The sequence below is a fragment of the Heloderma suspectum genome, chromosome 6, assembly GCF_057233095.1.
Source record: "Heloderma suspectum isolate Gila_16-S chromosome 6, 16-S_ref, whole genome shotgun sequence".
In the NCBI taxonomy this organism is placed as follows: domain Eukaryota; kingdom Metazoa; phylum Chordata; class Lepidosauria; order Squamata; family Helodermatidae; genus Heloderma; species Heloderma suspectum.
In genome coordinates this window covers 39,483,795-39,510,859 of record NC_139463.1, presented here as the reverse complement: position 1 = coordinate 39,510,859, position 27,065 = coordinate 39,483,795, and the positions used below count along the sequence as shown (strand labels likewise).

General features: G+C 43.1%; 1 protein-coding gene across 7 annotated transcripts in view; it reads right to left on the bottom strand.

Moving 5' to 3' along the window:
• PEBP4 (phosphatidylethanolamine binding protein 4) overlaps positions 1-27,065 on the bottom strand; it is a 360,734-nt gene that overhangs the window by 36,295 nt on the left and 297,374 nt on the right. For all 7 annotated transcript variants that reach the window (XM_084803995.1, XM_084803990.1, XM_084803993.1 and 4 more), the window contains 2 exons: positions 9,691-9,736; positions 3,192-3,308 (listed from right to left, as the gene is read on the bottom strand). In XM_084803995.1, the coding sequence (XP_084660121.1) occupies positions 3,192-3,308; positions 9,691-9,736 (163 nt within the window). The remainder of the gene's footprint in view (positions 1-3,191; positions 3,309-9,690; positions 9,737-27,065) is intronic.

Sequence of the window (27,065 nt, the reverse complement as noted above, 5' to 3'; positions counted from 1 at the left end):
ACTAGAAACAAAGCCCTATGAAGAGAGACTGAAAGAACTGGGCATGTTTAGCCTTGAGAAGAGAAGACTGAGGGGAGATATGATAGCAATCTTCAAGTACTTGAAAGGTTGTCACAGAGAGGAAGTCCAGGATCTCTTCTCCATCATCCCAGAGTGCAGGACACGGAATAATGGGCTCAAGTGACAGGAAGCCAGATTCCGGCTGAATATCAGGATAAACTTCCTGACTGTTAGAGCAATACGACAATGGAACCAATTACCTAGGGAGGTGGTGGGCTCTCCCACACTGGAGGCGTTCAAGACGAGGCTGGACAGCCATCTGTCAGGGATGCTCTGACTTGGATTCCTGCATTGAGCAGGGGGTTGGACTCGATGGCCTTGTAGGCCCCTTCCAACCCCACTATTCTATGATTCTATGATATGAGCACATGGCAACCCCATTCACACAGTCACCATGTGTTAATTCAACCTAGGTTTCCACAAAGAATGCCAACTTTGAAATACTGTCCCCATGCCCAGAATTCGCCAATATGATGGCTATAAGGAACCTCTGTATCCTAGGCAAAGCACACTGAATCAGCACAGGAGCTGTCCAACAAAAGTACAAAGACCTGGCTGTGCAGGACATGTTGCACCAGCAACAGCAGCCAGGTAGAAACAGAATTTTTATAGCTGCTCCTACTAACTCACCCCTTCCTGGAGCATCAGGGGGGGCCAGGATTTCCTCTTTCCTCTGAAGTAGGGCTCAGAGATAGGAGGCTTTGTACAGCCAGGCATGTACTGTGCTTTCTGCTCTGGATTTCTGCTTGAACTCATTGCTGTCTCTTCTCCTAAGGGTACTGGCGAATGGTCTGGAGCTGGCAAATATGTTGCGGGGTGTGTGTGTGTGTGTGTGTTAGGTGCCCTGATTTCATAGCTTCCCTAGGTGGGGTGACTTCTAGGGTGACTGCCTTGGGGCATTCCTCAGGGTGTGTCAACTCCCCATAGTGCTGAGAAGATCTCATTCAGTTTTAGGTCTGGGTATGAGCTGGTCCTAACTTGGAGACATCTGGATGGCCACTGTGGAAAGCAAGATGTTGGACTAGATGGACCTTTGGTCTGATCCAGAAGAACTCTTACTATGTTCTCAGCATACCTCCAGCTTGTAAAACCAGTTATGGGAGAACTTAAAATACATAAGAGCAGGACTAAGCCAAGCAGATTTCGCATTGGAACCTAATTCCATCAATTCATAACACATTTAAGCTCAAGTAGATCACTGGTTAACACAAATAGGAGAATTTGGGATAGGTACAAAGTCTATATAGTTCCATTCATAATGAAAGAGCTTTCTAACATCCCAGTGCATTCCTAATAAATACTTCTATATGCATACTGCAAGCAATATATGCTTATGTGGGTATATGCCAGAGTTTCCTGAATAACCCAGGGCAAAATTATCAGTTTTCTAAAGAAAGACTTATTCTGGGAAAACAGAAACTCTCCATAAAAGTAGACATAAAAGAAAATAAATAAAACAGCATCCCAGCTTAATAAGTCACTTGTCTTAATTTTTGCTGTTATTGGCTAAAAGAACAAGATACATAGATATCTATTTAGCTTAGACAGCAAAGCAAAAGGGATGTGCTCCTTCTGGACAAACTGCTCTTTTTGCAGGAAAAACTCTCAGTTCAGATGACTCTGTGACTTTATAGTCAGGTGAATCTTTTTGGAACCAATCATATAATTCACTTACATTTCAAACTCTAGCAGACACTGAGATAGGTGGGCAAAGAAAAAGAAGGCAACTGGATTAGAATTTGTGAATGCCAAATCTGTGCCTGGGCTGACTCAGACTGCAGTGGAGGACAACAGGTTGTGTAACTGATATAAGTTCCTGTACACAGAGACTGAGGCAGCAGTCCTATACCCACTTACCTGACATAAGCCCCATTGAACTCAATGGAACTTACTTCTGAGTAGACATGCATAGGACTGCATTGTTAATAGTTCATTTTCTGATCTCCTATTGGAAATAAATATCTTGGAACAAAATATAATTCTCATAGTCAAAACTGAGATATTTTAGTTAAGTGAATACATATCAAACATAATACTATATGTAACACAGCTTGTATTGCTAACATATATTTGACGTGATCAGTCATATGGCTTTTAGCTACTTAATTAAATTAACGTGAACATTCATATTGCCAAAACCTCAATATAGGTGTCTTTCCCACATTCCCATTCCAAAGTTCATAATCCTGTTTACTTAAGGAAGTGAGGTTTCAAGATCACAGTCATGCCTTTCTCACAAGCACAGCATCCTCTGAAATAGTTTTCCCCATGCATTCTTAATGCTAAGAACAGCTTTGGATGGGTGAGGGGGAGGGAAAAAACCAGCCTTGCCCTATGCTTTTTTGTCACTGGCCTGAAAGTAAAAATGTAAAAAAAAAAGAAAACTGGGGGGTTGGGGGGAGGCTTTTTGAGGAGTCACTGGTAATCCAAATTGGGGTAAAACAATGCATTGCAATGTTGTAGAAGTTCTTGAGCTGATAAACCATCAACCCATCAGCTTGTGAAACTCATTATTATTACTTTTATTTATTACATTTATATCCCACCTTTCCTCCAAGGAACCCAAGGCAGCATACATGTTTCTAACCCCACTTCTATTTTATCCTCGCAACAACCCTGTGAAGAAGGTTAGACTGAGAGAGAGTAATTGGGTCAAGGTCACCCAGACAGCTTCATGGCTGAGTAGGGATTGAACTTGCATTTCCTCAGTCCTAGCCTGACACTAACCACTACACCACACTTCTAGGTTATGTCTTCACTAGCTATATGAGTTCACCTCACCTGAGGACCGAATTCACTTGCATGTGTTAAACAAGGCAACCCAAGTCATTTGTTTCTCTGACCTAGCCAACTCACACGATCACCCCATCCAATCACCACTGAGAATTCACACTGGTGATAACAGCAAAAACATCTGGTTCCCACACTGTTATTTATCCTCTGCATAGTACACAGCTGTACCCCTTACTGGGACATTATTAATTATTCCCACAAGCATTCCCTATAGGAAATTCTATCATGCTGAAAGAGAAATCAGTGGTAGGGAAATAATGCACCAATGTTCTTGCTGCAACTAATGTACTAAGGACAAATTTGAAGTTTGCTTGGGCAAAAGTGGCACAATCTCTTACCTGCAGATGCACTTTCCTCTGGACTCAGGGATATGGCTTCATAAGCTGGCTGTTCATAGAGGAGGAACTGATAGCGGTGGTAGCCACTTTGAGATGGCGGTGTGGGTCGGCGGTAGTCTGGATACAGGAAGTAAAACAATGATGTTCAGAGCATACATTGTATTATTCTCTTTACAACAGACATCCACCCCACTGACAATCCATGATAAGGTATCTTTGTAATAGGAACCAGCAGGTTATTCTGTTTCTGACCCATTATAACCATCTTATTTGTTGAATTCACCGATGCCAGATAGACTCAGTCCCCTACTTCCTGCAATTTTCCTGGGATTTTCTTGGTCACTTATCACCCCAGCTTGAAAGATCCTCCTTTTTCCCCTTGCACTTCCCAAAGATTTCTCTGTTGGTGTCGTTTTAACTCTATATTACTACACACACACACACACACTTGCTTGCATTAGTACATTGCATCAGATTTTAGGACAATATTATTTTATTTTCTCCAGGTTAGAGCAAAACAAAGCTCTGATCCCTATTCAGAGAGGCTCTATCAAGTCATCATCATTAGGTTCCTGTTGTGACTTTTAAATGGTCAGTTATGATCAAGAAAGCAGATGGGGATTGATGGTGTAAATTCACATCTCTCTATAGAGCACCAGGTGTATATGTGTGAGCTCTGAATACCTTCTTCACCCTTTCCTACTTTCCCTCTTGTCTCCTTTTGTATCTGGCTCTGTGCCATTTGCTTGAAGCCATGCTCTTGTCTCTTCTCCCTTGGAAAAACTTCCCTTTAACCTCACCTACCTTTCCCAGCAACTCAAGCTCAGATCTGTTCCTTCAAACCCCACCTCTTTTTACCTCTCTTAAGCCATCCTGATGGATGACATCCAAGCCCCAAAGCATTCCCTAAAGGGAATCATTTAGACTTATTCCATTCTCTGTCTGTGGGCATGTGGTAATGAGAAGCAATCTATCATGCTGTTCAGCATTCTACAGCTCCTCCCCCAAATAACCTATTTCTCCCTCAGGGTTTTCCTTAGGTATTTGACAACAAGTACCCGAGGAAAAATTATCTGGAAAACCTTGCCACCTTCTGACTTCCGTTTCTCCATAGGTCTCTGTTGTTGTTTTACTTGCATCTGATGGTACCCCCCTACTGGTGTGGATGCTATGTAATGCTCTCCCAGTGAGAAGTATGTTTTGATGAGAAATGAAACAAATTTGCCCCTCAAAATTATCTTGATCACATTCTGGTGTTAGATATTCTTCAAATACTTGGCAAACATATAAGGACTCCCTGGCTGAACTCACTGAGGTGATTCCTGGCTAGATAAAGGTTTCCCAGACTTTTAGAAATTTGTTTTCCATACCTGATATTTGCAGTACTTCATCACTGGCATGCAACAGTGTTATAATATTTTGACAGTATTTGTTAGTTGACATGCAAGAGTATTTTGATTTTGTCAGTATTCGGTAGGTAACATGCTGTTAGTACTTGGTATTTGGCAATTTGAATTAAGAGTGTTTGCTATCTTATGGATTTGACATTTGAACCTGACAAAAATTTAGTAGTCAGTCTAGGCAGTCAGTAAGTCTACACTGCCCACATTTCAAATTTTAAGCTCAAATTTTGAATTCAGCATCTGGATGTTGAAGTCAATTTCAAATTCAAACCCAGCTTTAGTTCAGACAGCTAATGACTTTAGGCAGCTATCAGTGTAGAAGAGATCACAACTGCCTTTATCACTCTTGCAGAGTACCTCATTTGGGGTATTCAGAAAACCTAACTGTAGTTCCTCTACTTATGCTGGAGTGAGGCTCAAACTATACATGTTGTTAATTCCATGTAGTCCCCTTTCTCTGGCATATTTTGTTTAACTTAAACCAGCCACCCAGGCTGTAATTGCCAAAAGGAGACTAACCTAGAGGTGGGAGACCATCTTAATCCTCTCTTCCCCATCAGTTTTCCATCTCCAGATTGGCCCTTCCAAGCTGCTTTCAGCCCCACAGGGTAAAGCACCAGGTAGCCATTGCATTCCATCTGTGGGGTCAAAAGCAATTTTGAAAGGGGGCAATTTGGAGGTGAAAAATCAGTGGGGAAGAATTAAAATGCTCCTTCCCTTCCTACACTAGTCTCCCTTTGGACATTACAGCCTGGGTGAGTGCTTTAAATAAAGACAGAAAAGGTCAGGGAAAACAGCATGTGATTAATATCATTCTGTTGTATGAACCTGAATTTGGGGGGTGTTTCAGGTCTCAGAAAGGCAAGGGCATACATACTACTGGAAGACACTGTGACTGCACAGACAGCATCTTTGGGTATGCCAACAAACCCCTTAGTCAGAAAAAAAGGGAAGGGACCACTCGTGAATGTGTCTAAGGCTTTCTTCAAATGGAGCTTTTATCCTGTGATTGAGATTGCTAATTCACAGAAGTTTGCAGGCTCTTTACATGATGCCGTGATCCTCCAAGGCATCTCCTGCACTAAATGCCCTTTGTTCCATTTTTAAATAGATTGCAGATAATGAGCTATCAAATTACCCTGTTGTGTTCCGCTTGAGTTCACTCTGTGAAAAGAGGAAAAGCAGCAAGAAGAGGAGCGAGATCAATGAAAGATAATGAAAGACTCAGATATGGGGAGAAGGAGGGGGAAAGGGGAGGAGGGAAAGGAAGCGTGTGAAAAAGGGAGTCGTCGTGATCCTGCATTTAAAACAGAAGCAGAAAGCCCCATTTTAAATGCAGGATTTTAGGCTGGTGTCGAGATGCCCTAAAGGGCGTAGGTGCATTATGGAGTATGAATACAAGGAAAAGTGCTGTATTAGCATTTATTATTCTAATTACACCCCCCCTCCACTTCCTCCAAGGAGCTCTGGGCAGTGTACATAATTCTCTCCTCCTGTTTATCCTCACAACAAACTTGCAAACAAGCTTAAATTTGTTAAGCTGAGAGAGAATGACTGGCCTCAGGTCAAACCAGTGAGCGTCATGGCTGAGTGGGGATTTGGATCTGGGTCTCTCTGGTCCTAGGGGAGACCCAGCAAACTAACACTCTAACCAGAAAAAAGATGCAGTAACTTATTCCCATCATATTTGATTTCAGGATAGTGTCTGGTTGCCGTTAGAGTCAAGAAGGAATGGTTTTCTATTTCTGCAGGATTGGCAAGCTGTACAACAGCTTCCCCCCAAGTATCATGAATTTTACCACGATAAGAGGCTTAAAACCTGCATTCCTGCCTGCAAGGATGCTAGTTACAAAGTTGGGATCCAGACAGCTCCTCCGTTTCCCAGCCTCAAACATCTCTAAAATTCCAGCTAGTTTGGCTTCCATGTGCTCTATCTAGTGCACAGGGTGTAGTCGATAATCAGCAAGCGGAAACTACACTCCATTCCTGGACAGCTCAGACTACAATGAAACCAGGGTATTGCTTGCCATCAAGCATGAATGCATTGCTAGTGACCTGACAGCTCCCCATTCCCCCCAGTATGTATTGTGAAAAAGAGCCTAATACCAAGCAGAGCTATTGTGTATGCAGATGCTCCCTGCTTAAAACCGCAATCTTAGCTTGAAGGGCATTTGAGACTGGATTCAAGAAAAGAGAATGTGATGTGAAGGGACTAGAAAGGCTAAAATTCATCTACAGCCTAATCAGATCAAGATGGGGGGAAATCCATCCCCCCTTGAACAACACCTCAGATTATTAAAACAATTTAATACAAATGTCATTGATTCACAGCTGATGTTCTTTATACATTTTGTCCCTTTTGGGCAATAAATGTAGCCTTGTCTCTGCTCAGACCCCATCCAGCAAATCCATTAGCTGGTGCAATGGGGCAAAAGCTTGGCACTGTCAAGCTTTTTTGCCATGTGCTAATACTGTTGATGCAGGAGAGTCCATGAGAGAGGAATCTAACCAATGGAGGTTTTGCATTATAGACCAATGTAAGTGCAAACCAATTTTAGCCTCATATAAAAATGCTTGAAAACAGAGTAATTCACATTTTTGAAATGCTTTGAACAATTAGCTGCTGAAATTAGCAGGGATTAGAGCTGAAGGTGTGTGGATGATAACTGATGGCATAGGGTAAATGGTATGAGATTAGATGCTGCTTCTTTATTTCTCACTTGCAGAAAACCATCCATGAGAAACTGAGTTGGGTAGGCAAAAGGAAAGGGAAATACTTTGCCAAGCTTCCTCTATGATGGAAAAGTTACCTGCTGTACTGTTAACATCTCTTCATTTTCCTGTATTAGCTAAAGAAGAGATCAATCTCTGCTGTCCAGTTTGAGTGTATGATTCCTCTGAGTGGCTGTTCTGATGCTGAGATTTCCTGCCCTTTCTGAGACTGCAGTTGGGGGAATCCTCACTGTTGCTATATCTACCCCTACTAGAAAGCATGAAACTGAGAAGCATGGACATTTAGGGTTTATCCACAAGGTGCTGTGCAGCACATTTCCAACAGCCTTTATGATCTTCCTGCAAACCTTCATAGTGCGAGAGTCCCTGTGGCTGTAATATAAATGGAGCATTCAACTTGTTTATTGGTGTTTTATTTCTATCAATTTCACTTGCAATCCAAAGCAGGGAAGTTAAACTGACATGCTCTTTTATTTTTAGTTCTTTTAAACCTTTAGGGAAGGTGCATGCTATGGTGCTTTTGAGAGATATAATGCATGGCCTTTTACAAATTACTTTTTGTTTTACAGGAAAGCATCCCAAAAATGGGGGGACCATTTCTGCACGGGGAGAGGTAGCTTTGTTAATATTCAGCACTTCTGCTTGTTCAAAGGAGCTTATACAGTTACACAGGCGAAACAGATTGATTGGTGATTTCCCAGCTTTTGTACAGTTTTCTGTATGAAAAGGCTGAACTGCTTCTTCTAAGGCTTAGTTAATGGCAGGAAGAGCTTTCAGATAGAATATGCTGGTATTTTTGGTCCTGCCACTTTTACCTTTGGTCCTGCACACCACTGGAATACAGCCCCTGAGAGTGTCTCTGAAATTGAATCCAGCCCTTGGGCTGAAAGCGGTTTGATGCTCCTGCCATAGGCCATGTAGAATAGGTGGATTTTGAGGAGGAATTTGAAGATAAAGAGAACAAACCCTTTTAAAACGAACATAACACACCATGATTTGGGTTGTTCATTACTTGTGATGTTACCAGCACTTCGTAAGAGATGCCTATGACACTTTTGTAAGCAGAGTCCACGAAGCACTCACGGATGCAATGGAAGGGCTAGCATGTGTGAGTGTATGTGCAGAGCAGTGATGGTGGCCCATGGTAAAATGTTATAATTCAAGTTCTGGGGGAAAATGGCTCCCGTCTTGAACGGAGCCATCTGTATCTCCCAGGAACAATTGAATGAAGTAGGAGCTGTGATACTTTAGGGAAAGACCTTTGGTTCCCCCACAACAATTGTGGAATGCACTTTTATTTGTAGTAAGAACAATAATCTGGTAAAAAAAGCCCTTAGAAACCTATTTAATTTTCTCATAATACTTTTCTCCTCCTAGCAGTATGTAAAATTCCAAGGAGGGATCAGTAAGGATCTCATAGTTGCCGCCTCCTTCCAGAAAAAAGCCAACATCCCCCAACTGAACATTATTAATTGATGCACATCAATTTGTTTAAATGTATGGATGTACATTTAAAATTTCCACTGCTTATCATGGAGATCAAAAAATAAATAAATTGGCAAGTGTAAAAACAAACAAGCAACCAAAACACACAGATTGAAAACTGGCCAGGTGACCAACCTGGGTCCTAGCACCGCTGAACGTCTAGACCCTCAGCTGGGTCACACTCTGGCCAGGGGCAGCAGCACCATTTAACTGTCACATATTTTTAGAAATAAACTGTAAAGAAAGTGGGTGGGAAAAAAAGGAGAAAAATGGATATGTATGTAGTTTAAAAAGGCAGGTCTCACATTGCAGATTGGACCAAAGGTGGATGCTGGGTCTAAAAAAGTTGAAGACTACTGAACTAGAGAAAGAGGCACAATCCAAGGAGAGACCATGAGTGTTGGTGGGGTTGCATCTTTTGTTTAGATTTCTGAACAAAAGACAAAGCTGCTGGAACATTTCCCTCAGTAGCTTTCCCCTGTGGATTCTCTTCATTCCCAAATACATCTACTGATCCTTGCCTTCCCAGTATTACACTCCTTGGATTTATCCATTCACTGTCAGGGAGCTATCTATCTTCTTTGTAGTCAAAGAGAGATTTAGAGAAAAACTTCTTTTTGAACCGCTGGACAGCTCCTTAATAGGAAAAAGTGATATTAGGCAACGCCCTAAGCACTAAAGGCTCATCTTCCTGCAAAGAAGGGCTGTGGCCTTGTTTGACTTGAAGCAAGATCACATACATTAATGGGAATCCAGAACTCCCACACAAAAATAGAAGCCTATTCTGTAGAGACACTGCTTTCCAATCAGTGCCAAGACCTACTGATACACAAAGGTTCTAGGAAAGAATTGGTAAGGTGTGTCCAGCTTCTGCTTACCTGACAACACATAGCCTTGCCGATTCCCATTCTTCAGGTCAGCACCCTGAAATAAGAGGAATAATTTTGCAGTTTGGCTGTGTGCACTAAAATAAACAGAACATTCAGGCTATATGTTTCAGTATTCTGCATACCGTTTAGACCTTGCTCAGAAGAACATAAAGAGGCAGGTACATAAAGCAAGCAGGGATGGGATTCACATCTGACAGTGCCCGAAATAAATCATACAAAGGTGGCAAATTTATGTCTGAGCTAGAGGTCCTGGTTTCCTGACATACACTAAAAACAAAACTAATACAGTGGGCAGTCACAGTGCTTGCAGTAGTACAGACTGCCAACTATTCTATCCTCCACTAGTCAAGCTGGCACCCCTGGACAGTACCCTTTGCAACTGCACAAGGAAAGCACCCATAACCATGCAGCGAAATTATGCCTGTATGGCTGCCACACCTAACGCATCCTATCTCCACACTCCCAGCCATGGACAATGGGGGTTGCACAACTAGGGAACAGCAGCAGCCTGATTACTTTCCACTATCAATCTCAGCTTTGACTAGGGATGGACAAATCTGTCAATTTCGGTTTCTTCCACTTTCTCATTTTTCCAATCTTAGGTTCAGTTTGTCCTGAACTTTGATAATCTTTTTTTACATTCGCACAAAAATTCATACACATTTTTTGTGTTAATTTCTCCTGGTGACAATTTTTATTCTAGAAGAATGAACACTACTTTTTCTGTTACCTCCTTGCAATAAATAATAATAATAATAATGATGATTCACTATGATGTCTTGTTTGATTATAGCCAGAGAAGTTTACTTCGCTTCCTTTAACTTTGCTTTTTCCAAAACCTGCCTGGCACCTTATTTTCGGTCTAATCTAGGCAGAAAGGATAGGGAGGGCAAATATGCTGGTGGGAGATGTAGTTTGCTTGCTAATTTATATTTAAAGTGTCATGGCCTTGTACATGGCAGCCCAGCACATTGTACAATTCCTCTGAATCACAGGCTATGCCTGTCACTGAGGCATAGAGGTACTGACAGACTGATCACATCGGACCTGTTATCTGGGAAACAGGTTGCTAGGAGGGCTACAAAAGCTTTAAAAGCCCTGACACCATTGTGCGCACAGGAATTCAGGCAGTGGCTAATTAACATCTTTGCAATGGCAAAAAGGTCACTGCAGTTTCAGAAAGCACATAGGCTGGCACACACAGACAGCAGGTAAAGTGTCAGAAAGACGCCTGCAAATCTAGCAAGGGTATCCTGCATATTTCTGAACTGGATCCTTGTATAGTGTTCATCAACAAAACTCCAGCAATGCCAATGCCATCATAGGACATTTCAGACATGATGCTAAAACATTATCTCATGCTTTTTGTGTCACATATGAAAACTGACGATGAAAGGAAAATTAAAAAGAGATGCTGAATGTATTGTGTAGCCGAAGTAGCCTTTATGTTTGCAACAGGTGCTGATTTAAAGTGTGTGAAAAGCACTTTACAAATCTGGTTTTGGGGTCAAATAGATTCCAATGTAGTCAAACAACAAGATATATTTGATTCCAATGTAATGAAAACATATGAAATTGTTTTAAAGACTACTGTTCATAGTACAGGAGTAAAACTATATGGGGATGGTATCTGGGGACTGTAATGACCCCCAATGTTATTCATGCACTGTCTGCTGCCAGCAAAAAACCTCCTGGAAGTATGTATAAAAAATTAGTAAAGAGCTAACACCTCCTTATCTTAATTGCTGGGCCAACATAAAGTAGCCATTACATTGTAAATTACAGTTTTCATTGTGTTGGGATCATTTACAAACCAAATAACTTGGATGTATAGCATTCAGTTTTCTCCACTCAGTTTTATTGGAATCTAAATTGCCCCAATGGCCTTTCAGTGAAACCCTCAAGTTAAATACATGCACACATACAATGGGAGGGAACGATGAAACACCATAATCCAATTGATCCATGTAAGCAAGACCATGGAGTATACAGTGGCACAGGTTAGGGGAAAAGATTTTTATATCCCTTTGGGCTCAGTGATGTTTCCAAATGCATAGGGGGTTAAAATATTGGCTGTTTCACACATTAACCGGGTTTACCACAGACTGTACATTCAGCAAGGCTACTGCCAGTTCCAGCTTCCTTATGAGTGTACCTGTATTATGATTCATGTGTTTGCAAGCAGGTATTTATTGCACATACACTTTAGGCTGCTAGGTGTATATTAAAAACATCTTAGGTGTGACCTGTGAAATGGTCCAGTGATGACTTAGCCTTGTGAGTGAAAGCGCCCACTGAAATCTATACGGCCACTTCAGGCATGATGAGGGATATTTAAATTACTTGGAAAAGAAAGGTTGGCCCACTGCAGTGCATCTGGGCATTTTTTTGAATCTCCAGTCTTTGAGTGAAAGTCTGTTCACTTTGCATTCAATGTGGTAGCAAAACGTATGCTATTGATATCCCATGGCAAATCCCCAATTGATTTTAGCTCTCATGGATTGTATTTTTTGTTAAACATATTTCATTCCTGTGCATGGTTAGAAACATCCCAAGCATCTAAACATCTGAGGCAAACTAATAGGAAAGTTGATACATTTCCAGAACTGCACAGGGATGATACCCAAAATGTTGATGCTTGCCCCAGCTTTTCCAAATACTGTTTAAAGCAGCGTACAAGACTGCAAAATACATAAATGATCAACCGTTAAACAGGAAAAGTATCTTCATTTCTTATCTTATAAAAATTCTTAGCAATCATGAACATTCTCTCAACAGGACAATCTTATTTCAGGCCCAAGTTGGGGGTGAGGATGGGGGCTAGGCAAGCTAAGTCACAAGCCTGTGGATGCTGCTGATTCCAATGTTTTGGTTCTCTCAGCAAGCTAGTTGCTCCATTTTCCCAAAGTCGTGCAAGGGGTGAACCCAGCCTGGCCCAGCTAAGCACATGTCTGCTGGCAGCAGGGAAGACCTGGACCTTCTGACAAGGTACAGGCACACACTTCTGATACTGTTCCAAGTGATAAAAACTGGTATCATGCACTGCAAGTACAAGACAGCCTCGCAAAAACAGACAGACCTCTCTCTCTACAGTCTTCAGCTTAGGCTACAGAATTCTAAACAAAGAAAGAATTTTCAGAATCCATCAGAAGCTGTTTGTCAGTTATCTGATGCTGCTGAATAATTAGGAAGCAAAGTTAGGACAGAAAATGCTAAAGAAGGATTGTAAAGTGTTAAAGAACAAGGAACGAACAAGACAATTTATATAAGGCAATGCATGCATGTTGTTTTGCCTCACCTGTTGCTACCATAGTCCTATTCCCTCCTCCCAGCCAGCTCGGATAATGTATATCAATTCTGATCTGCAACATTCCCTTTTAATTCAGTAGTGCCCCCACACCTCATATTGCTAATACACTTCAGGTCCGACTTGCTCCAGCAGTAACAGTTGTTTTCATTAGAAGAAGTACATTGATAACTGTTTCAGATAACTGAAAACTTCTAGGTCCCAGTATTTTTGGACTGAAGAATTTTTGGATCAAAACAGAAGCCATGGGGTGAACTAACGTCCTGATTAAGAGTTGTAGCCTTTTTGGCATAACTCCTGCACTTTTACTAGCTTCATGACAAGGAGAAATTCAACAGGTAAAGCCCCCATTGCTGCATCTCAATACCAGAAAAAGCTTCACCTGATGAATTTCTGCCTTTCACATAGTTGTTAAAACTGCAGAAAATATGCCTAGGGTGATTGACCATGACAAACAGCTGAAGAATAGTTTTACTAGCCGGATGAAATATATTTGGTGAACTGTTATCAAAAACAAATACTTTTCAATGTGATTTTGGAACCCACTGTTCCATTAAGAGGAGGCTACAAAAAGAAAATACTGGTGGCCAAATAGTTCTCCACACAGCTATTTACCTTTTTTCATAAATAAAAGGATAATGAATACCATGACTCTGTGTTTCTGGGGGATTCATACCAGCTACAGCATCCAACCAGGACTGTGGGCAGCCCACCTATAGACATGCCTCAAGTAGGAATGTGCAAAATAGCAAAACTCGAGTTTGCAAAGTTCTACAAATTCCACCTCGAAGCTCATTGCAATTTGAGTCTGTATCAAATTGCAAGCTTTGTTTTTTTCTTTTTGAATGAAAATTGTGCATATTTTTGTGTGTAGTTTTCCAAATATACACATCAATTGTGTGCAGCTTTGAAATGTACACATTCATCTCCCATTGATTAAAGCATATTTGTGTGCATTTTTCAAGAGTATGCATTTTTCAACCGCAGTTTTCAAATGTACGCATGCTGTCAAACACATTTTTTTTTGTCCGCGAATCACATTACAAGCTCAGAAATATACAGACTTCGACTGCAGATTGTGTCCAAGTCCATTTTCAGTCTGGAGGGTAAAATTTGGGTAAAATTTACTGGGTAAAATCCTGATCAAAACAAATTGAAAAAATTTCTCATACATCCCTAATGTGAAGTAACTTGTTCTGTGGTGTCCCTTGTGTGTGATGTGGTAGTAAGTTTCACACAACTTCAATGACTGAGCCAATAACTGCCCCATGATACTGGCTTCTTTGCAAATAAGCATCAATTGTTCAACAGTAATTGACCGTTTTGAGTGTTCCCTTTTTAGTCTCTCAAATCAATGCCTTCCTGATTCTCAGAGTGGGCGCTGTGCGCATTCTGTCAATCATATCCTTTGAGAAGCCTCAAAAGGGATGCCCTTTGTAAAGTTGAAGCTTCCAAAACTACTACTTCTTATACAAATTGTAACACATTTTGCTAGCCTCCCCTGAAGAAATCCTCCATGACGAAACAAATGGCACAGTGCTCTCAGAGCTTACTTTTTTAGAGAGGGGCTACGGCTTAATAAGACATATTATGTTTCCTTGAATGAAAAGCTATAGTCTAAAGGCCAATTTAAACATGATGTTATGGCCTACAGTTGGAGGTTGCTGAAGAACATGTCATATGGTGCCAACTCCACAAAGGAGTCATAGTTTTTGTAACTGGCTTTATCATGTGGAATGGTCTGATAGCACAGAGATACTCCAGACCAACTGCATACATTCCTGGCAGACAGTAGTGCTGGGGGGAAGACACAGAAGAAAGACAGACAGACAGATGGACAGACAGACAGGGCGTACGTTGCACCATCATAATCATATAGCCAAGTCAAACCACTTTTAAAACTGGCAACCCTGGTTGTTACTGGGTCATTCTAAGCTTGCAGCTCATTGTCTGATTAGAAATAAGGGAACGGCCTATATGGTCTTTAGAGAGCAGACATAGGGAACTGGATCATTGGTCCATCTATCTCAATATTGTCTACACTGACTGACAGAGGCTCTCCAGGATTTCAGACAGGAGTCCAAAGTAGATGTGATGTTTACATAACTAGGATTTGCGTGAATATTTTTTAAAAGAGCAGGTGTGGGGGCATCCCAGTCTGGACTGAGACCCTAGCAGGGGAAATAGGAGCTTTAACCCTTTGCTGTCTGCTGTGGTCCTAATCCACATCCTGATCGTGGGTTGCACACCTGTTTACTCTAAAAAAATTCATGCATCTGCTAACTGTGTGAATGGGTCAAACTTACTTTAGCCCTTTTCCAGCCCTACCTGGAACTTTTTGCATTCAAACCATTGTTCTACCACTGAGCTACAGCCCTTCCCCTGACTTTTTGCCAGATTTGTCAGAGCCTTATTCACAACTGATGATCATACCAGTGACCACTACTCTTTCGGCTTATTAGCTAGATGGCCTTTGTTTGAATACTAAGGCTGCCTTCCTATGCACACTTACCTGGGAGTAAGCCATGCTGAAAACAATGGGATTTATTTCAGAGTAGAGATCTATAGGATTGTACTGTAAGTCTCTGAGTGTCTAGGATTGCTTCCTTTCCCTTTCCTCCTAATAAGGAAACTAAACGAACCGGCTTCAACTCCTTTACTGAGGAAAGCAGATGTGTCCCCCTCCTCTTCTGGATAGATGGGGTCCTGGCAATGGCACAGAGCATTTCCTCATTCCACTTCAATTACCAACTGCAAACTGCCCGCCCACTGTAGAGCTTTCTAGCTCCTCACTGCTGACTCCTTCTGACCCTGCCAGAGCATGGGGTCAGCAGCACATTTCTGTGAGTGCAGGGAGAGATGATTTAATCTTTTCATCCACTTCTTCCCATTTATCAGGAGGAATAAATCACTTTCCTTTGCCTGCCAAGCAGATGTGGGGGGAGGGGGGGAGACAGTGGAAGATGGAGTTGGGCTTCCTGTCCTTCTCTGGAATCTGTCTCATTTGAAAATAACTTCCTGATATTTGCTCCAGGCTTGGGAATGGGAGCGGCTGCCTGGCTGTCACTTGGGAGCTGTCTGTTACCATGAATGTCCTGATGAACATCTTGGTACAACAATAAACAGCACCTCCTAAACACAGCACTAAATCAGTTTATTTTTTTCTAAGGTAAATGACTAACCTACACCACCTATTCCCTGAAAGTACTGCAACCTACTGCTCTAATTCATGCTTATGGATGTTGTTTTAAAGCCACACCTCCAACGGTGTGTACCCAAAATGGAAATAAAAGCATCAGGTTTAATTGATTTTTAAAAATTAATTCTATTAGTGGTTTTTGATGTTTTTGATTGATTTTAATTTATTCTTGTTAGCCATCTTGGATTTCTTTCATCCAAGAAAGGTAGAAAAATTTAATTAATTAATAAAATATTCTGGAAGTATATAGCATCATAGACACTAACAGAGTACTCTAGTCCCTGTCAATTGTTTCCAGAGATCTAATGTTTCAGGATGCTATCAGCAACAGAAAGTATGTTACAAACATCTTGTTAACATCCATGGCTATTTGATGCATACCATGAATTTATCTAACCTTTTGACTGAGCTCAACTGTAATAACACTTAAGAATTAAGAAGAAACTTTTCCATGACTAGGCTGAATAACTGTAATAACACTTAAGAATTAAGAAGAAACTTTTCCATGACTAGGCTGAATTCTTTGCATCAGCTATCATGGAAGGCTGATTTAAAGGTTTATCCTGGGACTTGAGAGTCTGGGGATCTCTACACCTCAAGTTTATTGCGTATTCATGGTTGCTCACCCACGGAATTGTGCGGGTCCACTACATGACGTCGTCATTGACTAGTCATTATTCCACTATTTCTTCCCATCTATCCCGTTTTCCTCAAATGGAAAAATGGGGTATTTTCTCAGATATGCGCAAATGGAGCGCCATGTCCTCCCTGTGTATTTCTCCCCTAGCGTGAATGAAGCGCTGAGTGTGGTTGTTGGGGGTGTGGTCATGATGTTGAAGGTGGTGACGAAGGTCTGATGGGCATTCAGCCTTCCCGCTTCTGCGCCATTTTGACTCCTCGCCATTTTCAGCCTGCCTGTTCAAAACAGAGTGGCAGAGCTGCAGAGCGGCAAAGTGGCAGCGAGGGGGGGGGGTGGCACAGCGGAGGAGCAGCAGAGGGCCTGAGCAGCAAGGACTGGCCAAAAGCATGGAAGAGGGAGGCAGGGCCCAGGGAGATCATGGGGGGGCTGTCCGCGTGTCAGTCTCCATCCACCAGTAATGTGCAAGGGGAGGGAAAAGGGCAGGAACCCAGGAGCAAGTATCGCTGAACCTGGAGTGTGTGCAATACCTCTTCACGGAAACATAACGCTATGGGAACAACCATCTACAGAGAAGGAAGTGTGTGTAAAGGGAATCAGTTGTGATCCTGCCTTTAAAATGGAATGTCAGGGTAGAAACTGAGCCGATAGAGCCCCAGAGCAGTTCTGATTCTGAGGAGGATCAGCAATCTGTGGGAGAGGAGCCAGCTCATCCCTCATAGGCACAGCAGCTGGCAGAGATTCCTCCTGCCGGCATTCTTGAGACAGTGATCCTAGCAGTGAGAAAGTGTGGGAACAGGGCTTGCTAGATGCTCGACGCAGACACAGGGAGCGATGAGCGATGGAGGGCGGGGAAAGGAGGCTTAGCGCCCGTTTGGCGCACAAGCAACGGCCACCTCCCATGGACCCAAGGGAAAGAGGGAGGATCTCTCCCTAGCCCATAAGTTCAGGGTCTTCAAGTGACTATCTTTCAAATGGGGATCAACTGCCTACTCAGAGCATAGGCTACTCTGCTGTTCCTTGCTTAGTCGCTGATGATTAGCATCTGAAAGAGTCATTAAGTTGTAAAAGGATTAAAGCCTTGAAAAGAATCCTTTCGTCTGTGTCTTGAGTTGGCTATTGGAGTCTACTGAAAGAGGCCGCTAGGGCGCTCCTGACACGGAAGCAGAAAGCCCTGTTTTAAATGCAGGATTTTAGGCTGGTGTAGAAATCCCTTCTGTCCATGTAGTAGTGGTGCAATAGAAATACTATCACATGTCATTTTATGTTGCAGTTTCTATAGGAATATGAAAGCTTGTTTTATTTTCCCTGTGCTTTGTTTATATCCAGGAAATTCTGATGAGTTTTATATTTCTATACTTATGGCAGATACTAACATCATAATCACTTAAAACACAGCCAAGTTGCTTGCTGCAGCTATTAGAACAAGGTCACAGATACTAAGTGAGGTTGAATCATTCTGAGTTTGATCTTGTAATATAATGTTGTATTAACAGAATGTATATGTTTTAAGTTTGGCTTGGGTTTTTTGCTGCCTGAAATGTTTGTTTTTTATCGTCTGTGAACTGTAAATACAGAATTACTACTACTTAAGCATGTATATGGTGCCTTATGGTGTTCAAAGCACATATATTATTTCAATGACGTTTACAAGAACGCTGATCAATATCACTATCCATATCGTGCAGAGGGGGTGGTGAGGCTGTACTCTTGGCCATTCCTATGTTTGTCAGGTTTCCCTTTTGCCTCTGCTGTAAACTTCAAAACCCAAATCAAAACACAGACAAAAGGCTTCAATTCTCAGCTTCTACTCCACTACTTCAATGGGTCATACAGATGCAAAACGGCCAGTGACTCACAGTCTACAAAAGAAACACCTTCAGGGAGTTCAAAGGAAAGCTACAAAAGTTGCCCAGGTTTGAAGAAAAGGTGGCTGAACTATCCTAACTTAAGGGGTGGGGGAGAGCTCCCTCTCTCTCGTGACACCTCTAAGCGCAGCTGTTGACGCCAAGCCAATCTGCAGACCGCCTAAGCTCCGCACCTGCCATCTCTCTCTTGGCTCTGTGTCTGCGCCTGGCATCTAAGAATTCAGGTTCTCTAACCCCCGCCTCCCCGTTTGCTATCTCTCACAGGGCTGTGTGAAGAGGGGCCTTCTCTGTCCAGCTGTGCCTCTGACGCCTGGGAAACTTCCTCCCCCATGTTTTGCAGCTCTTCCTCAGAATCTGAACTGCTCTGCCACTCTCTCTGCTCAGAGGCAACCCCGACAATGTTATGTCTACAATCCTAAGCACAATTGCTAAGAAATAAGTTGCACTGATTTTATTGGGACTTGTTGTTGTTGTTCAGTCGTTCAGTCATGTCCGACTCTTCGTGACCCCATGGACCATAGCACGCCAGGCCTTCCTGTCCTGCGCTCTCTCCCGGAGCGTGCTCAAGTCCATATTCATTGCATCAGTGATGCTATCTAGCCATCTCATCCTCTGCCGTCCCCTTCTCCTTTTGCCTTCAGTCTTTCCCAGCATCAGGGTCTTTTCCAGGGAGTTTTCTCTTCGCATTAGGTGGCCAAAATATTGGAGCTTCACCTTCATTATCTGTCCTTCCAATGAGCACTCAGGGTTGATTTCCTTTAGGATGGACTGATTTGACCTCCTTGCAGTCCAGGGGACTCGTAGGAGTCTTCTCCAACACCACAGTTCGAAAGCATCAATTCTTCGGCGCTCAGCCTTCCTTATAGTCCAGCTCTCACAGCCATACATTACTACTGGGAAAACCATAGCTTTGATTAGACGGACCTTTGTCGGCAAGGTGATGTCTCTGCTTCTTACTATGCTGTCTAGGTTGGCCATAGCTTTCCTCCCAAGGAGCAAGCGTCTTTTAATTTCATGGCTACAGTCACCGTCTGCGGTCATCTTGGAGCCCAAGAAAGTAAAATCTCTCACTGCTTCCATTTCTTCCCCTTCTATATGCCAGGAAGTGATGGGGCCAGATGCCATGATCTTAGTTTTTTTAATGTTGAGTTTCAAACCAGCTTTTGCACTCTCCTCTTTCACCCTCAACAAGAGGCTCTTGAGATCCTCTTCGCTTTCTGCCATTAGGGTGGTATCGTCTGCATATCGGAGGTTGTTGATAATTCTCCCAGCAATCTTAATTCCGACCTCTGATTCATCCAACCCGGCATTTCTCATGATGTACTCTGCATATAAGTTAAATAAGCAGGGTGACAATATGCAGCGAGATCTATGGCGGAATTCTCTGACATCCCTAGGTGGGGCATAGAGTTTCAAATGATTACCACAAGATGCCTCTCTCAGTGCACAAACAGCCCCTAGGCTCAGTCATTCGCAAGATGGCAACCCCGCAACACAAGGCGTTTTGCGTTCTGCAGTTCAGCAAGACTGAATCTGCAATTGCGGTGCAGAGTGCGTTTCAACAGCGTTTTGGCATTGATCTGCCAATGCCAAACAGCATTCATCGTTGGTACCGACAATTTTAGGAAACAGGCTGTTTATGTAAGGGGAAGAGCACAGGGCGACCATGCACTTCAGAGGAAAACGTGAGAAGAATTCAAGAGAGTTTTCAGCATAGCCCGCACAAGTCCACTCATCGTGCCAGCCGAGAACTTGCGATCTCTCGTATGACTGTCTGGAGTGTTTTAAGGCGACATTTAATCATGAGGCTTGATAACTTGATAAGTCATTAAACCGTTTGTAACTTTTGGTGTAATTGTAACATGTTGCCATCGTGAAATATACTGCTTTGAAATTGGGTCCATCATTTTGAAGCACCCTGTATATTCTTGCTGCATATTCCAATGTGTTCAAATGTCTCCATTTGTGTCTAGCGTGGTGGCGTAGTGGTTAAGATGCTGAACTGCAGACTAGAAGGTCGGCAGGTCAGCAGTTCAAGACCCGAGTGCTGCGTGACAGAGTGAGCTCCCGTCTTCAGTCCCAGCTTCTGCCAACCTAGCAGTTCGAAAGCAAGACATTGCAAGTAGATAAATAGGTACCGCCTCGGCGGGAAAGGTAACAGCGTTCCATGCACCTCGGTGTTCAGTCATGCCGGCCACATGACCACGGAAGCGTCTTCTGACAGCGCTGGCTCTTTGGCTTAGAAACGGGGATGAGCACCGCACCCTAGAGTCGGACACGACTGGTTGGGGACACCTTTACCTTTTACCTTTTGTTGCTCCAAACAGTATTATATCATGAGGCTAAAGAAGCAGATTCCCCAAAGGAAGATATCAACCTTTGCGATGCCTTAAAAAGCTGCTTTATTTTCTCTGAAAATAATTAAAAAGTGCTCTCTGAAATGGCTAAATGCACAAGAGATTTGGTGGTAGGGAGCTGGGCTGAGCTATGACACATCAATGCCACCCAGGATGAGCAAATTTTACTTTAATAGTGCTGTCAACATGTTGTCTGCTTGGAGGCTACTCAGCTCTAACTGCCCATAGAGAGCCATGAATTGCCGCATGCCCACCGTTCTCCCCTAACGCGAGTTAAGCTAATGGACACTGATGTGCTGCCATGCTTATTAATGCCCACTGATGACAGCATTAATGTTTCTTAATGACACCATTTGGTTTTAATGTGTCTATTTTTTTTATCCTGAGAATGCGGACTGTGACCAGTTTGAACAGGAGAAGGAGAAAGGTATGGCTTCCCCTAGGGCTGTGGGACGGGATGATCAGCATGCTTGCTCAGTATTATACGAGTAGTGTGGGTGAATTCACACTTGTGCATTCTTTACTCAGTGACTGCAACAGCAAGTAATAATTTGTATGAGTGAAATAGCCATCACAGTTCCTACACCACAAAAAGGGCCTTATACAGAACCTTGTATCACCTTGAAGTAGCATTCCACAGAAGTATGGGGCAGGGTGGCTGGAGTGGCATCAAAACAGGTTGATGCCACACAAATCAAATGCAAAGGAGAAAGACAAGGTGCTTTCCTGTAACAGATGTTCTTTGAGTGATCATCTCTACATCACCTTGATGGGATCTGATCATCTGCAGAGCAACTTTGAAAACTTCTAAAGGTTTACCCAGGGAATTGACATTCACACACCCCCCCCCCGCCTGCCCAGAAAGGGGAGGTACCCATGTCTAAAGGATGGGGTGAGCACCTTTCTGTTCAGTTTGTTCTAACTGCCACCAGAATAGAAGAGAGAGGCACTAATAGCGGGGAAGACAGGAGGGTTGGCCACCAAAAACTAGTCTCCTTGGTGGACAAATAGCAGGTTACCCAGAACAACAGGTACCAGACAGGTAGTCATCAAGACCGCAAATTTCAAAAACTACTCCTATTTGGAGATGTAGGACTGCATGGTGGATGGCTTCTTGTCACCAAGGGAAACTATGCTACCTTTGGCAATAGCAGTCCTACAGTAAATTCTCCAGGCCACCAGCTGAAGTGATTGAAGTTTGGGATGGAGAACCTTGCCCTTGTCCTGCAGAAGATGGTTTGGCCTGGGTGGCAGTGGAAGTGCAGTAGCAGGCAGAACCATGGCTGGCACATCCCTTGGAATGCAGTTTGAATGCAACTGGATCCATCTTGTTTCAGTCCTGATCAAGGAACAAAAAGAAGGGAAACTTATGGAAGAGGGTTTGTCTCCCTGTCTAAAGCTCTAGAAATTTCTAAAGTTTCTCTGCACAGGCACAGATCCCACTTGTGTGAATGCACAGAAACCTCAAAGAAGAATATGCTGTGCAAAAAAGCTTTAATCTATGGTAAAGTAATTCCAGTCCCAATACACATTGGTCATTGTCTTAAATCTGGGCCCTGGTCCAGCCAGGATCCACACACTAAACAGATTTGAAGGTACCAGTTTGACTCAAGTCCACTTGTGTGAAAGAATGATAGAGTTTATTGATGGAAAATGGATGCAGGTAGAAGCAAAGATAAGCTTACATATGCCCCCCCAGCTCTCAGCTACGGTCACTCCAGTTCCTGAAAATGATGGGCGCTGTCCCGGGGCTGTTTATCTGAGCAGGTGTTGCACCTTCCCCCTTTAGACAAGAACAAGTAACAAGCCATTCTGCTCAGGATTTTATAGAGCATGTCTCACTGAGTTAGAAAACTGTCAGAAAGTACACACTGCCCCCCCCCCCCTTACCAAGGCCTTTCTCTCTTGGCAGCAAAGAAAATTTCTCACAGCATAGAAAGAAGCATCGTTATCAGCTAGAAGGTACACACTGTGAAAAGCAACAACTGTGCATTGTTTAACTTTGTTTACAGCAAAAAGTGTGGCCTTCACCGTATGTTACTACAGCTATGAGAACCAACTCTGACTTCATAAAAATTGCCAGCTGCTCTAACAAATTCATATATACTGTGCAAAAGTCTTAGGCCACCACCAGCTTTGTTGTTTTAGCAAAGTTTTAATGACCATCCATAATTATTTTTCGGTCTTTGTATTAAGATGCAAACAGAAAATACAGGAAATATGTACAGGCAAAAGTCAGTATTTAGTGTGACCTCCCTTGGCTCTAAGCACATCTTGAACTCTTTTGGGGAGACTGTCCTGAAGTTTTCTGAAGTAATCTTCTGGTATATTATACCAGGCTCCTTTCAGCACTTCCCACGTAGGGATGTACGAAAGTCACTTACCTTTTACGAAATTTGATTCGCGGTGGGGGGGAGGCGCTCCGTCCCTCCCCCCAAAATTCTGGCCGGGGGGGAGGCATCCCGTCCCTCCCCCCCGAAATTCTGGCCGGGGGGGAGGCGTCCCGTCCCTCCCCCCCAAAATTCTGGCTGGGGGGGAGGCATCCCATCCCTCCCCCCCGAAATTCTGGCCGGGGGGGAGGCGCCCCGTCCCTTCTGCCGCGAATCCTGGCCGGCCAGGTCTGCAAATGGCGGCGGCCATAGCCGCTGCCGTTTGCGTCCCTGCAGTCAGCTGTGATACGCTACGTAAATGTTTACGTAGACTATCACGGCTGAGTTAAAAACAAAAACAAAAACTGCATGTACGCAAATGGCGGTGCCCATGGGCGCCACCATTTGTGTTCCTTATCTTGGCACGTCTAGTCTACATAAACATTTATGTAGACTACGGCAAAAATAAGGGGAACGCAAATAGCGTAGGTGCTACGCTATTTGCGTTCCCCTTATTTTCGCCATAGTCTACATAAATGTTTACGTAGACTAGACGTGCCAAAATAAGGAACGCAAATGGCGGCACCCATGGGCGCCACCATTTGTGTACGCGCGGTTTTGTTTTTGTTTTAACTCAGCCGTGATAGGCTACATAAACATTTACGTAGCCTATCACGGTATTTTTAAAAAATCTAGCCATGATAGGCTATGTAAATCTTTATGTAGCCTATCACGTTGTGTTTTTTTTTTAACTTGGAAATGGCGGCGGCAGCAGCCAGTCGGAAGACCGGCTGCCGCCACCACCGCCGCCGGAGCTGCCGCTGCCAGGGAGATTCGCCCAAGGTAAGTCCCATCCCGGGGGGGGGGCAGGGGGGTGGCAGGCTGTTTCGCCACCGATGTCGGGGGGCTGAATGTGCTGGCATTCGGCCTCACCGAGATTCGTGGCGAAATTCTCTGACATCCCTACTTCCCAGAGTTCTTCTTTAGATGTAGGTTGTCTTTTATTTCTTTCTCTGTCCAGGTGATCCCATACTGCCTCTATAATATTCAGGTCTGGACTCTGTGGAGGCCAGTCCATGACTGTCAGTGTTTTATCAGCTGTTTTCCTCGCTAAATATGATTTCACTGCATTAGCAGTGTGCTTGGGATCGTTATCATGCTTATAAATGAAACCATTCCCAATCAGGCGCTTTCCTGAAGGAATGGCATGATGAATTAAAACCTGTCTGTACTTTTCAGCATTCATGATCTCATCAATACGGACAAGATCGCCAACACCACTGGCAGAAATGCAGCCCCAAACCAGGACAGACCCTCCACCATGTTTTACTGAAGGCCACAAGCACTCATTTGTCCTTTTCTCTCCAACTCTTCTTCTCACATAATGTCGACGATTGGACCCCAAAATTTCAAACTTGGATTCATCACTCCATAATACTCTTTTCCACTGATCCTCATTCCAATCTTTGTAAGATATGCTTTAGCATATCTTAGCCTTTTCACCCTGTTCCCCTTCCACAAAAGTGGTTTCTTGGCTGCTACCCTTCCACAAAGACCATTCCTGGCCAGGCGCCTGCTGTTACTCTAGTGTAAGGGGAGGTCACACTAAATACTTGCCACTTTAGCCTATGGAAGCTGTTTTTTCTGATTTTCTTTCTATTGTTGAATACTGCATCCAAATTTCCTGTATTTTCTGGTTGTATTCTAATGAAGAGACTGAGAAATAATTATATATGGTCATTATACCATTGCTAAAACAACAAATCTAATGGTGGCCTAAGACTTTTGCACAGTACTACATATGCCATTAAACACTGCATATTTGTCTGTGCAAATTCACACCTGATTGCCCTAGAAATGTAAAATTTATGGAAATTTTGAGGCCATGAAAAAGCTATGTTTTTTTTCCATTTTTTTCTGGAAAAATTGGAAATTTTGGAAAAATTGAAAAATAAGCCATACATTTTTTTTAGTGCTCTTTACAGATCTAAAGTCACTTTGTTGCTTTAAGACAGCCCTCCCCAACCTGATGCCCTACAGATATTTTGGCTCCCACCAGCCTCGGGCAGCATGGCCAATGGTCAGGAATGCTGGGCACCGTAGTCCAAAACATCTGGAGGGCATCAGGTTGGGGAGGGCTGCTTTATGTTCCTAAATGTTATTTAGGAAATAACTGTTCCTAAAGTTATTTTATGTATGACTTAGTTTGCTCAGAAAAGTATCATTATATTTAAAAACGTTTAAAAGTAAATGCAGCTAGTAAATTTGTAATTATTGTCTGAATAGATTAGAACTACACTAAAGGACTGCTACAGCATCAGAAACCCAGGACTCTATAGAACAAAATCCAAGCTGTCGAGAATGCACATTTACTGTCAAGAATGCACAATGATGACTCCACTCACATGTTGGGAAACTGAACATAAATGTCTATCAGTAAAATATACTTAGACCAATAATTGTAAGAAGGAATGAAAGAACTAACTATGCTGCAAACCTTACAAGAGAGGATTAAAAAATATTTTTCCTCATGGCTTCATTATTTCCAGACATTTTATCTCTCTAGTCTCTCTATAAAAGTGTTCTTATTACATAGATTTTAGAAATAACGTTGGGGGAGTAAAGGCTGGGTAACAATAAATAAAAAGTAAAGGTGTCCCCAACCAGTCGTGTCCGACTCTAGGGTGCGATGCTCATCCCCGTTTCTAAGCTGAAGAGCCAGCGCTGTCTGAAGACCCTTCCGTGGTCATGTGGCCGGCATGACTGAACACCAAGGTGCACGGAACGCTGTTACCTTTCCCGCCGCGGCGGTACCTATTTATCTACTTGCAATTTCTTGCTTTCTTAAATTCTAAAAGAAAATATTTCATAATCCAAAGCTGGTCGATTTTTCTCTTTCGGGGCAAGATTTGCCACCTACATGAAAAGGACGTTGATTAAGCACTACAGCAGGGGGCTTTTGTGGCCCCCCTGGATCCCCTGCCTTCAAAGTACAGCTGCCGCCACCGCTGTTGAGCTGAATTCTCACTGACTCTACTAGGAAACAAGTCCCACAAGGAGCATGCACCTCGTTTCCTAGCAGAATCTGACTTCCTCCACCAGCCTGCCAAACAGTTGTGGGTTTGGGGTGTCGGGAGGGCAATTCTGCTAGGAATGCAGTCACGCAGCCACTTCCGGTTGCAGTTGTGGTAAGGGTAGAGTGCAGCCCCTGGAGTTTTTGCGGGGTCCAATACAGCCCCCAAACCATCCAGAGTTGCCCATCCCTGCATTACAGCCTCAGTTATAGAACAGTCGTCTTGAGGACCTTGGTCCCCTAAAGAAAAGTTGTATTGGTTTCTGTTGGATATATGTGCATTGCTGGGCCTACAAAAAAAGAAGAATTGTTTAGGCTTTATGAGGATGTGGTCTAAGGGGAGATTTTGTTCTTTTGTTAACCTGTTTGGCTGAGGTCAGCAGGACAATCTGTCAAGGAAGACATTCCTTCCAAAGGGAGAAGGACTGTCCTGCTGCCTACTCAGATAATCTTTTGATTACTATTTAATCAAGTTCACTTTTTCACTGTGAGGAAAACCCCAAGGCCCTTGCAACAGTTTAAACAAGCCTATTGACTCACAGGAACATAGGAA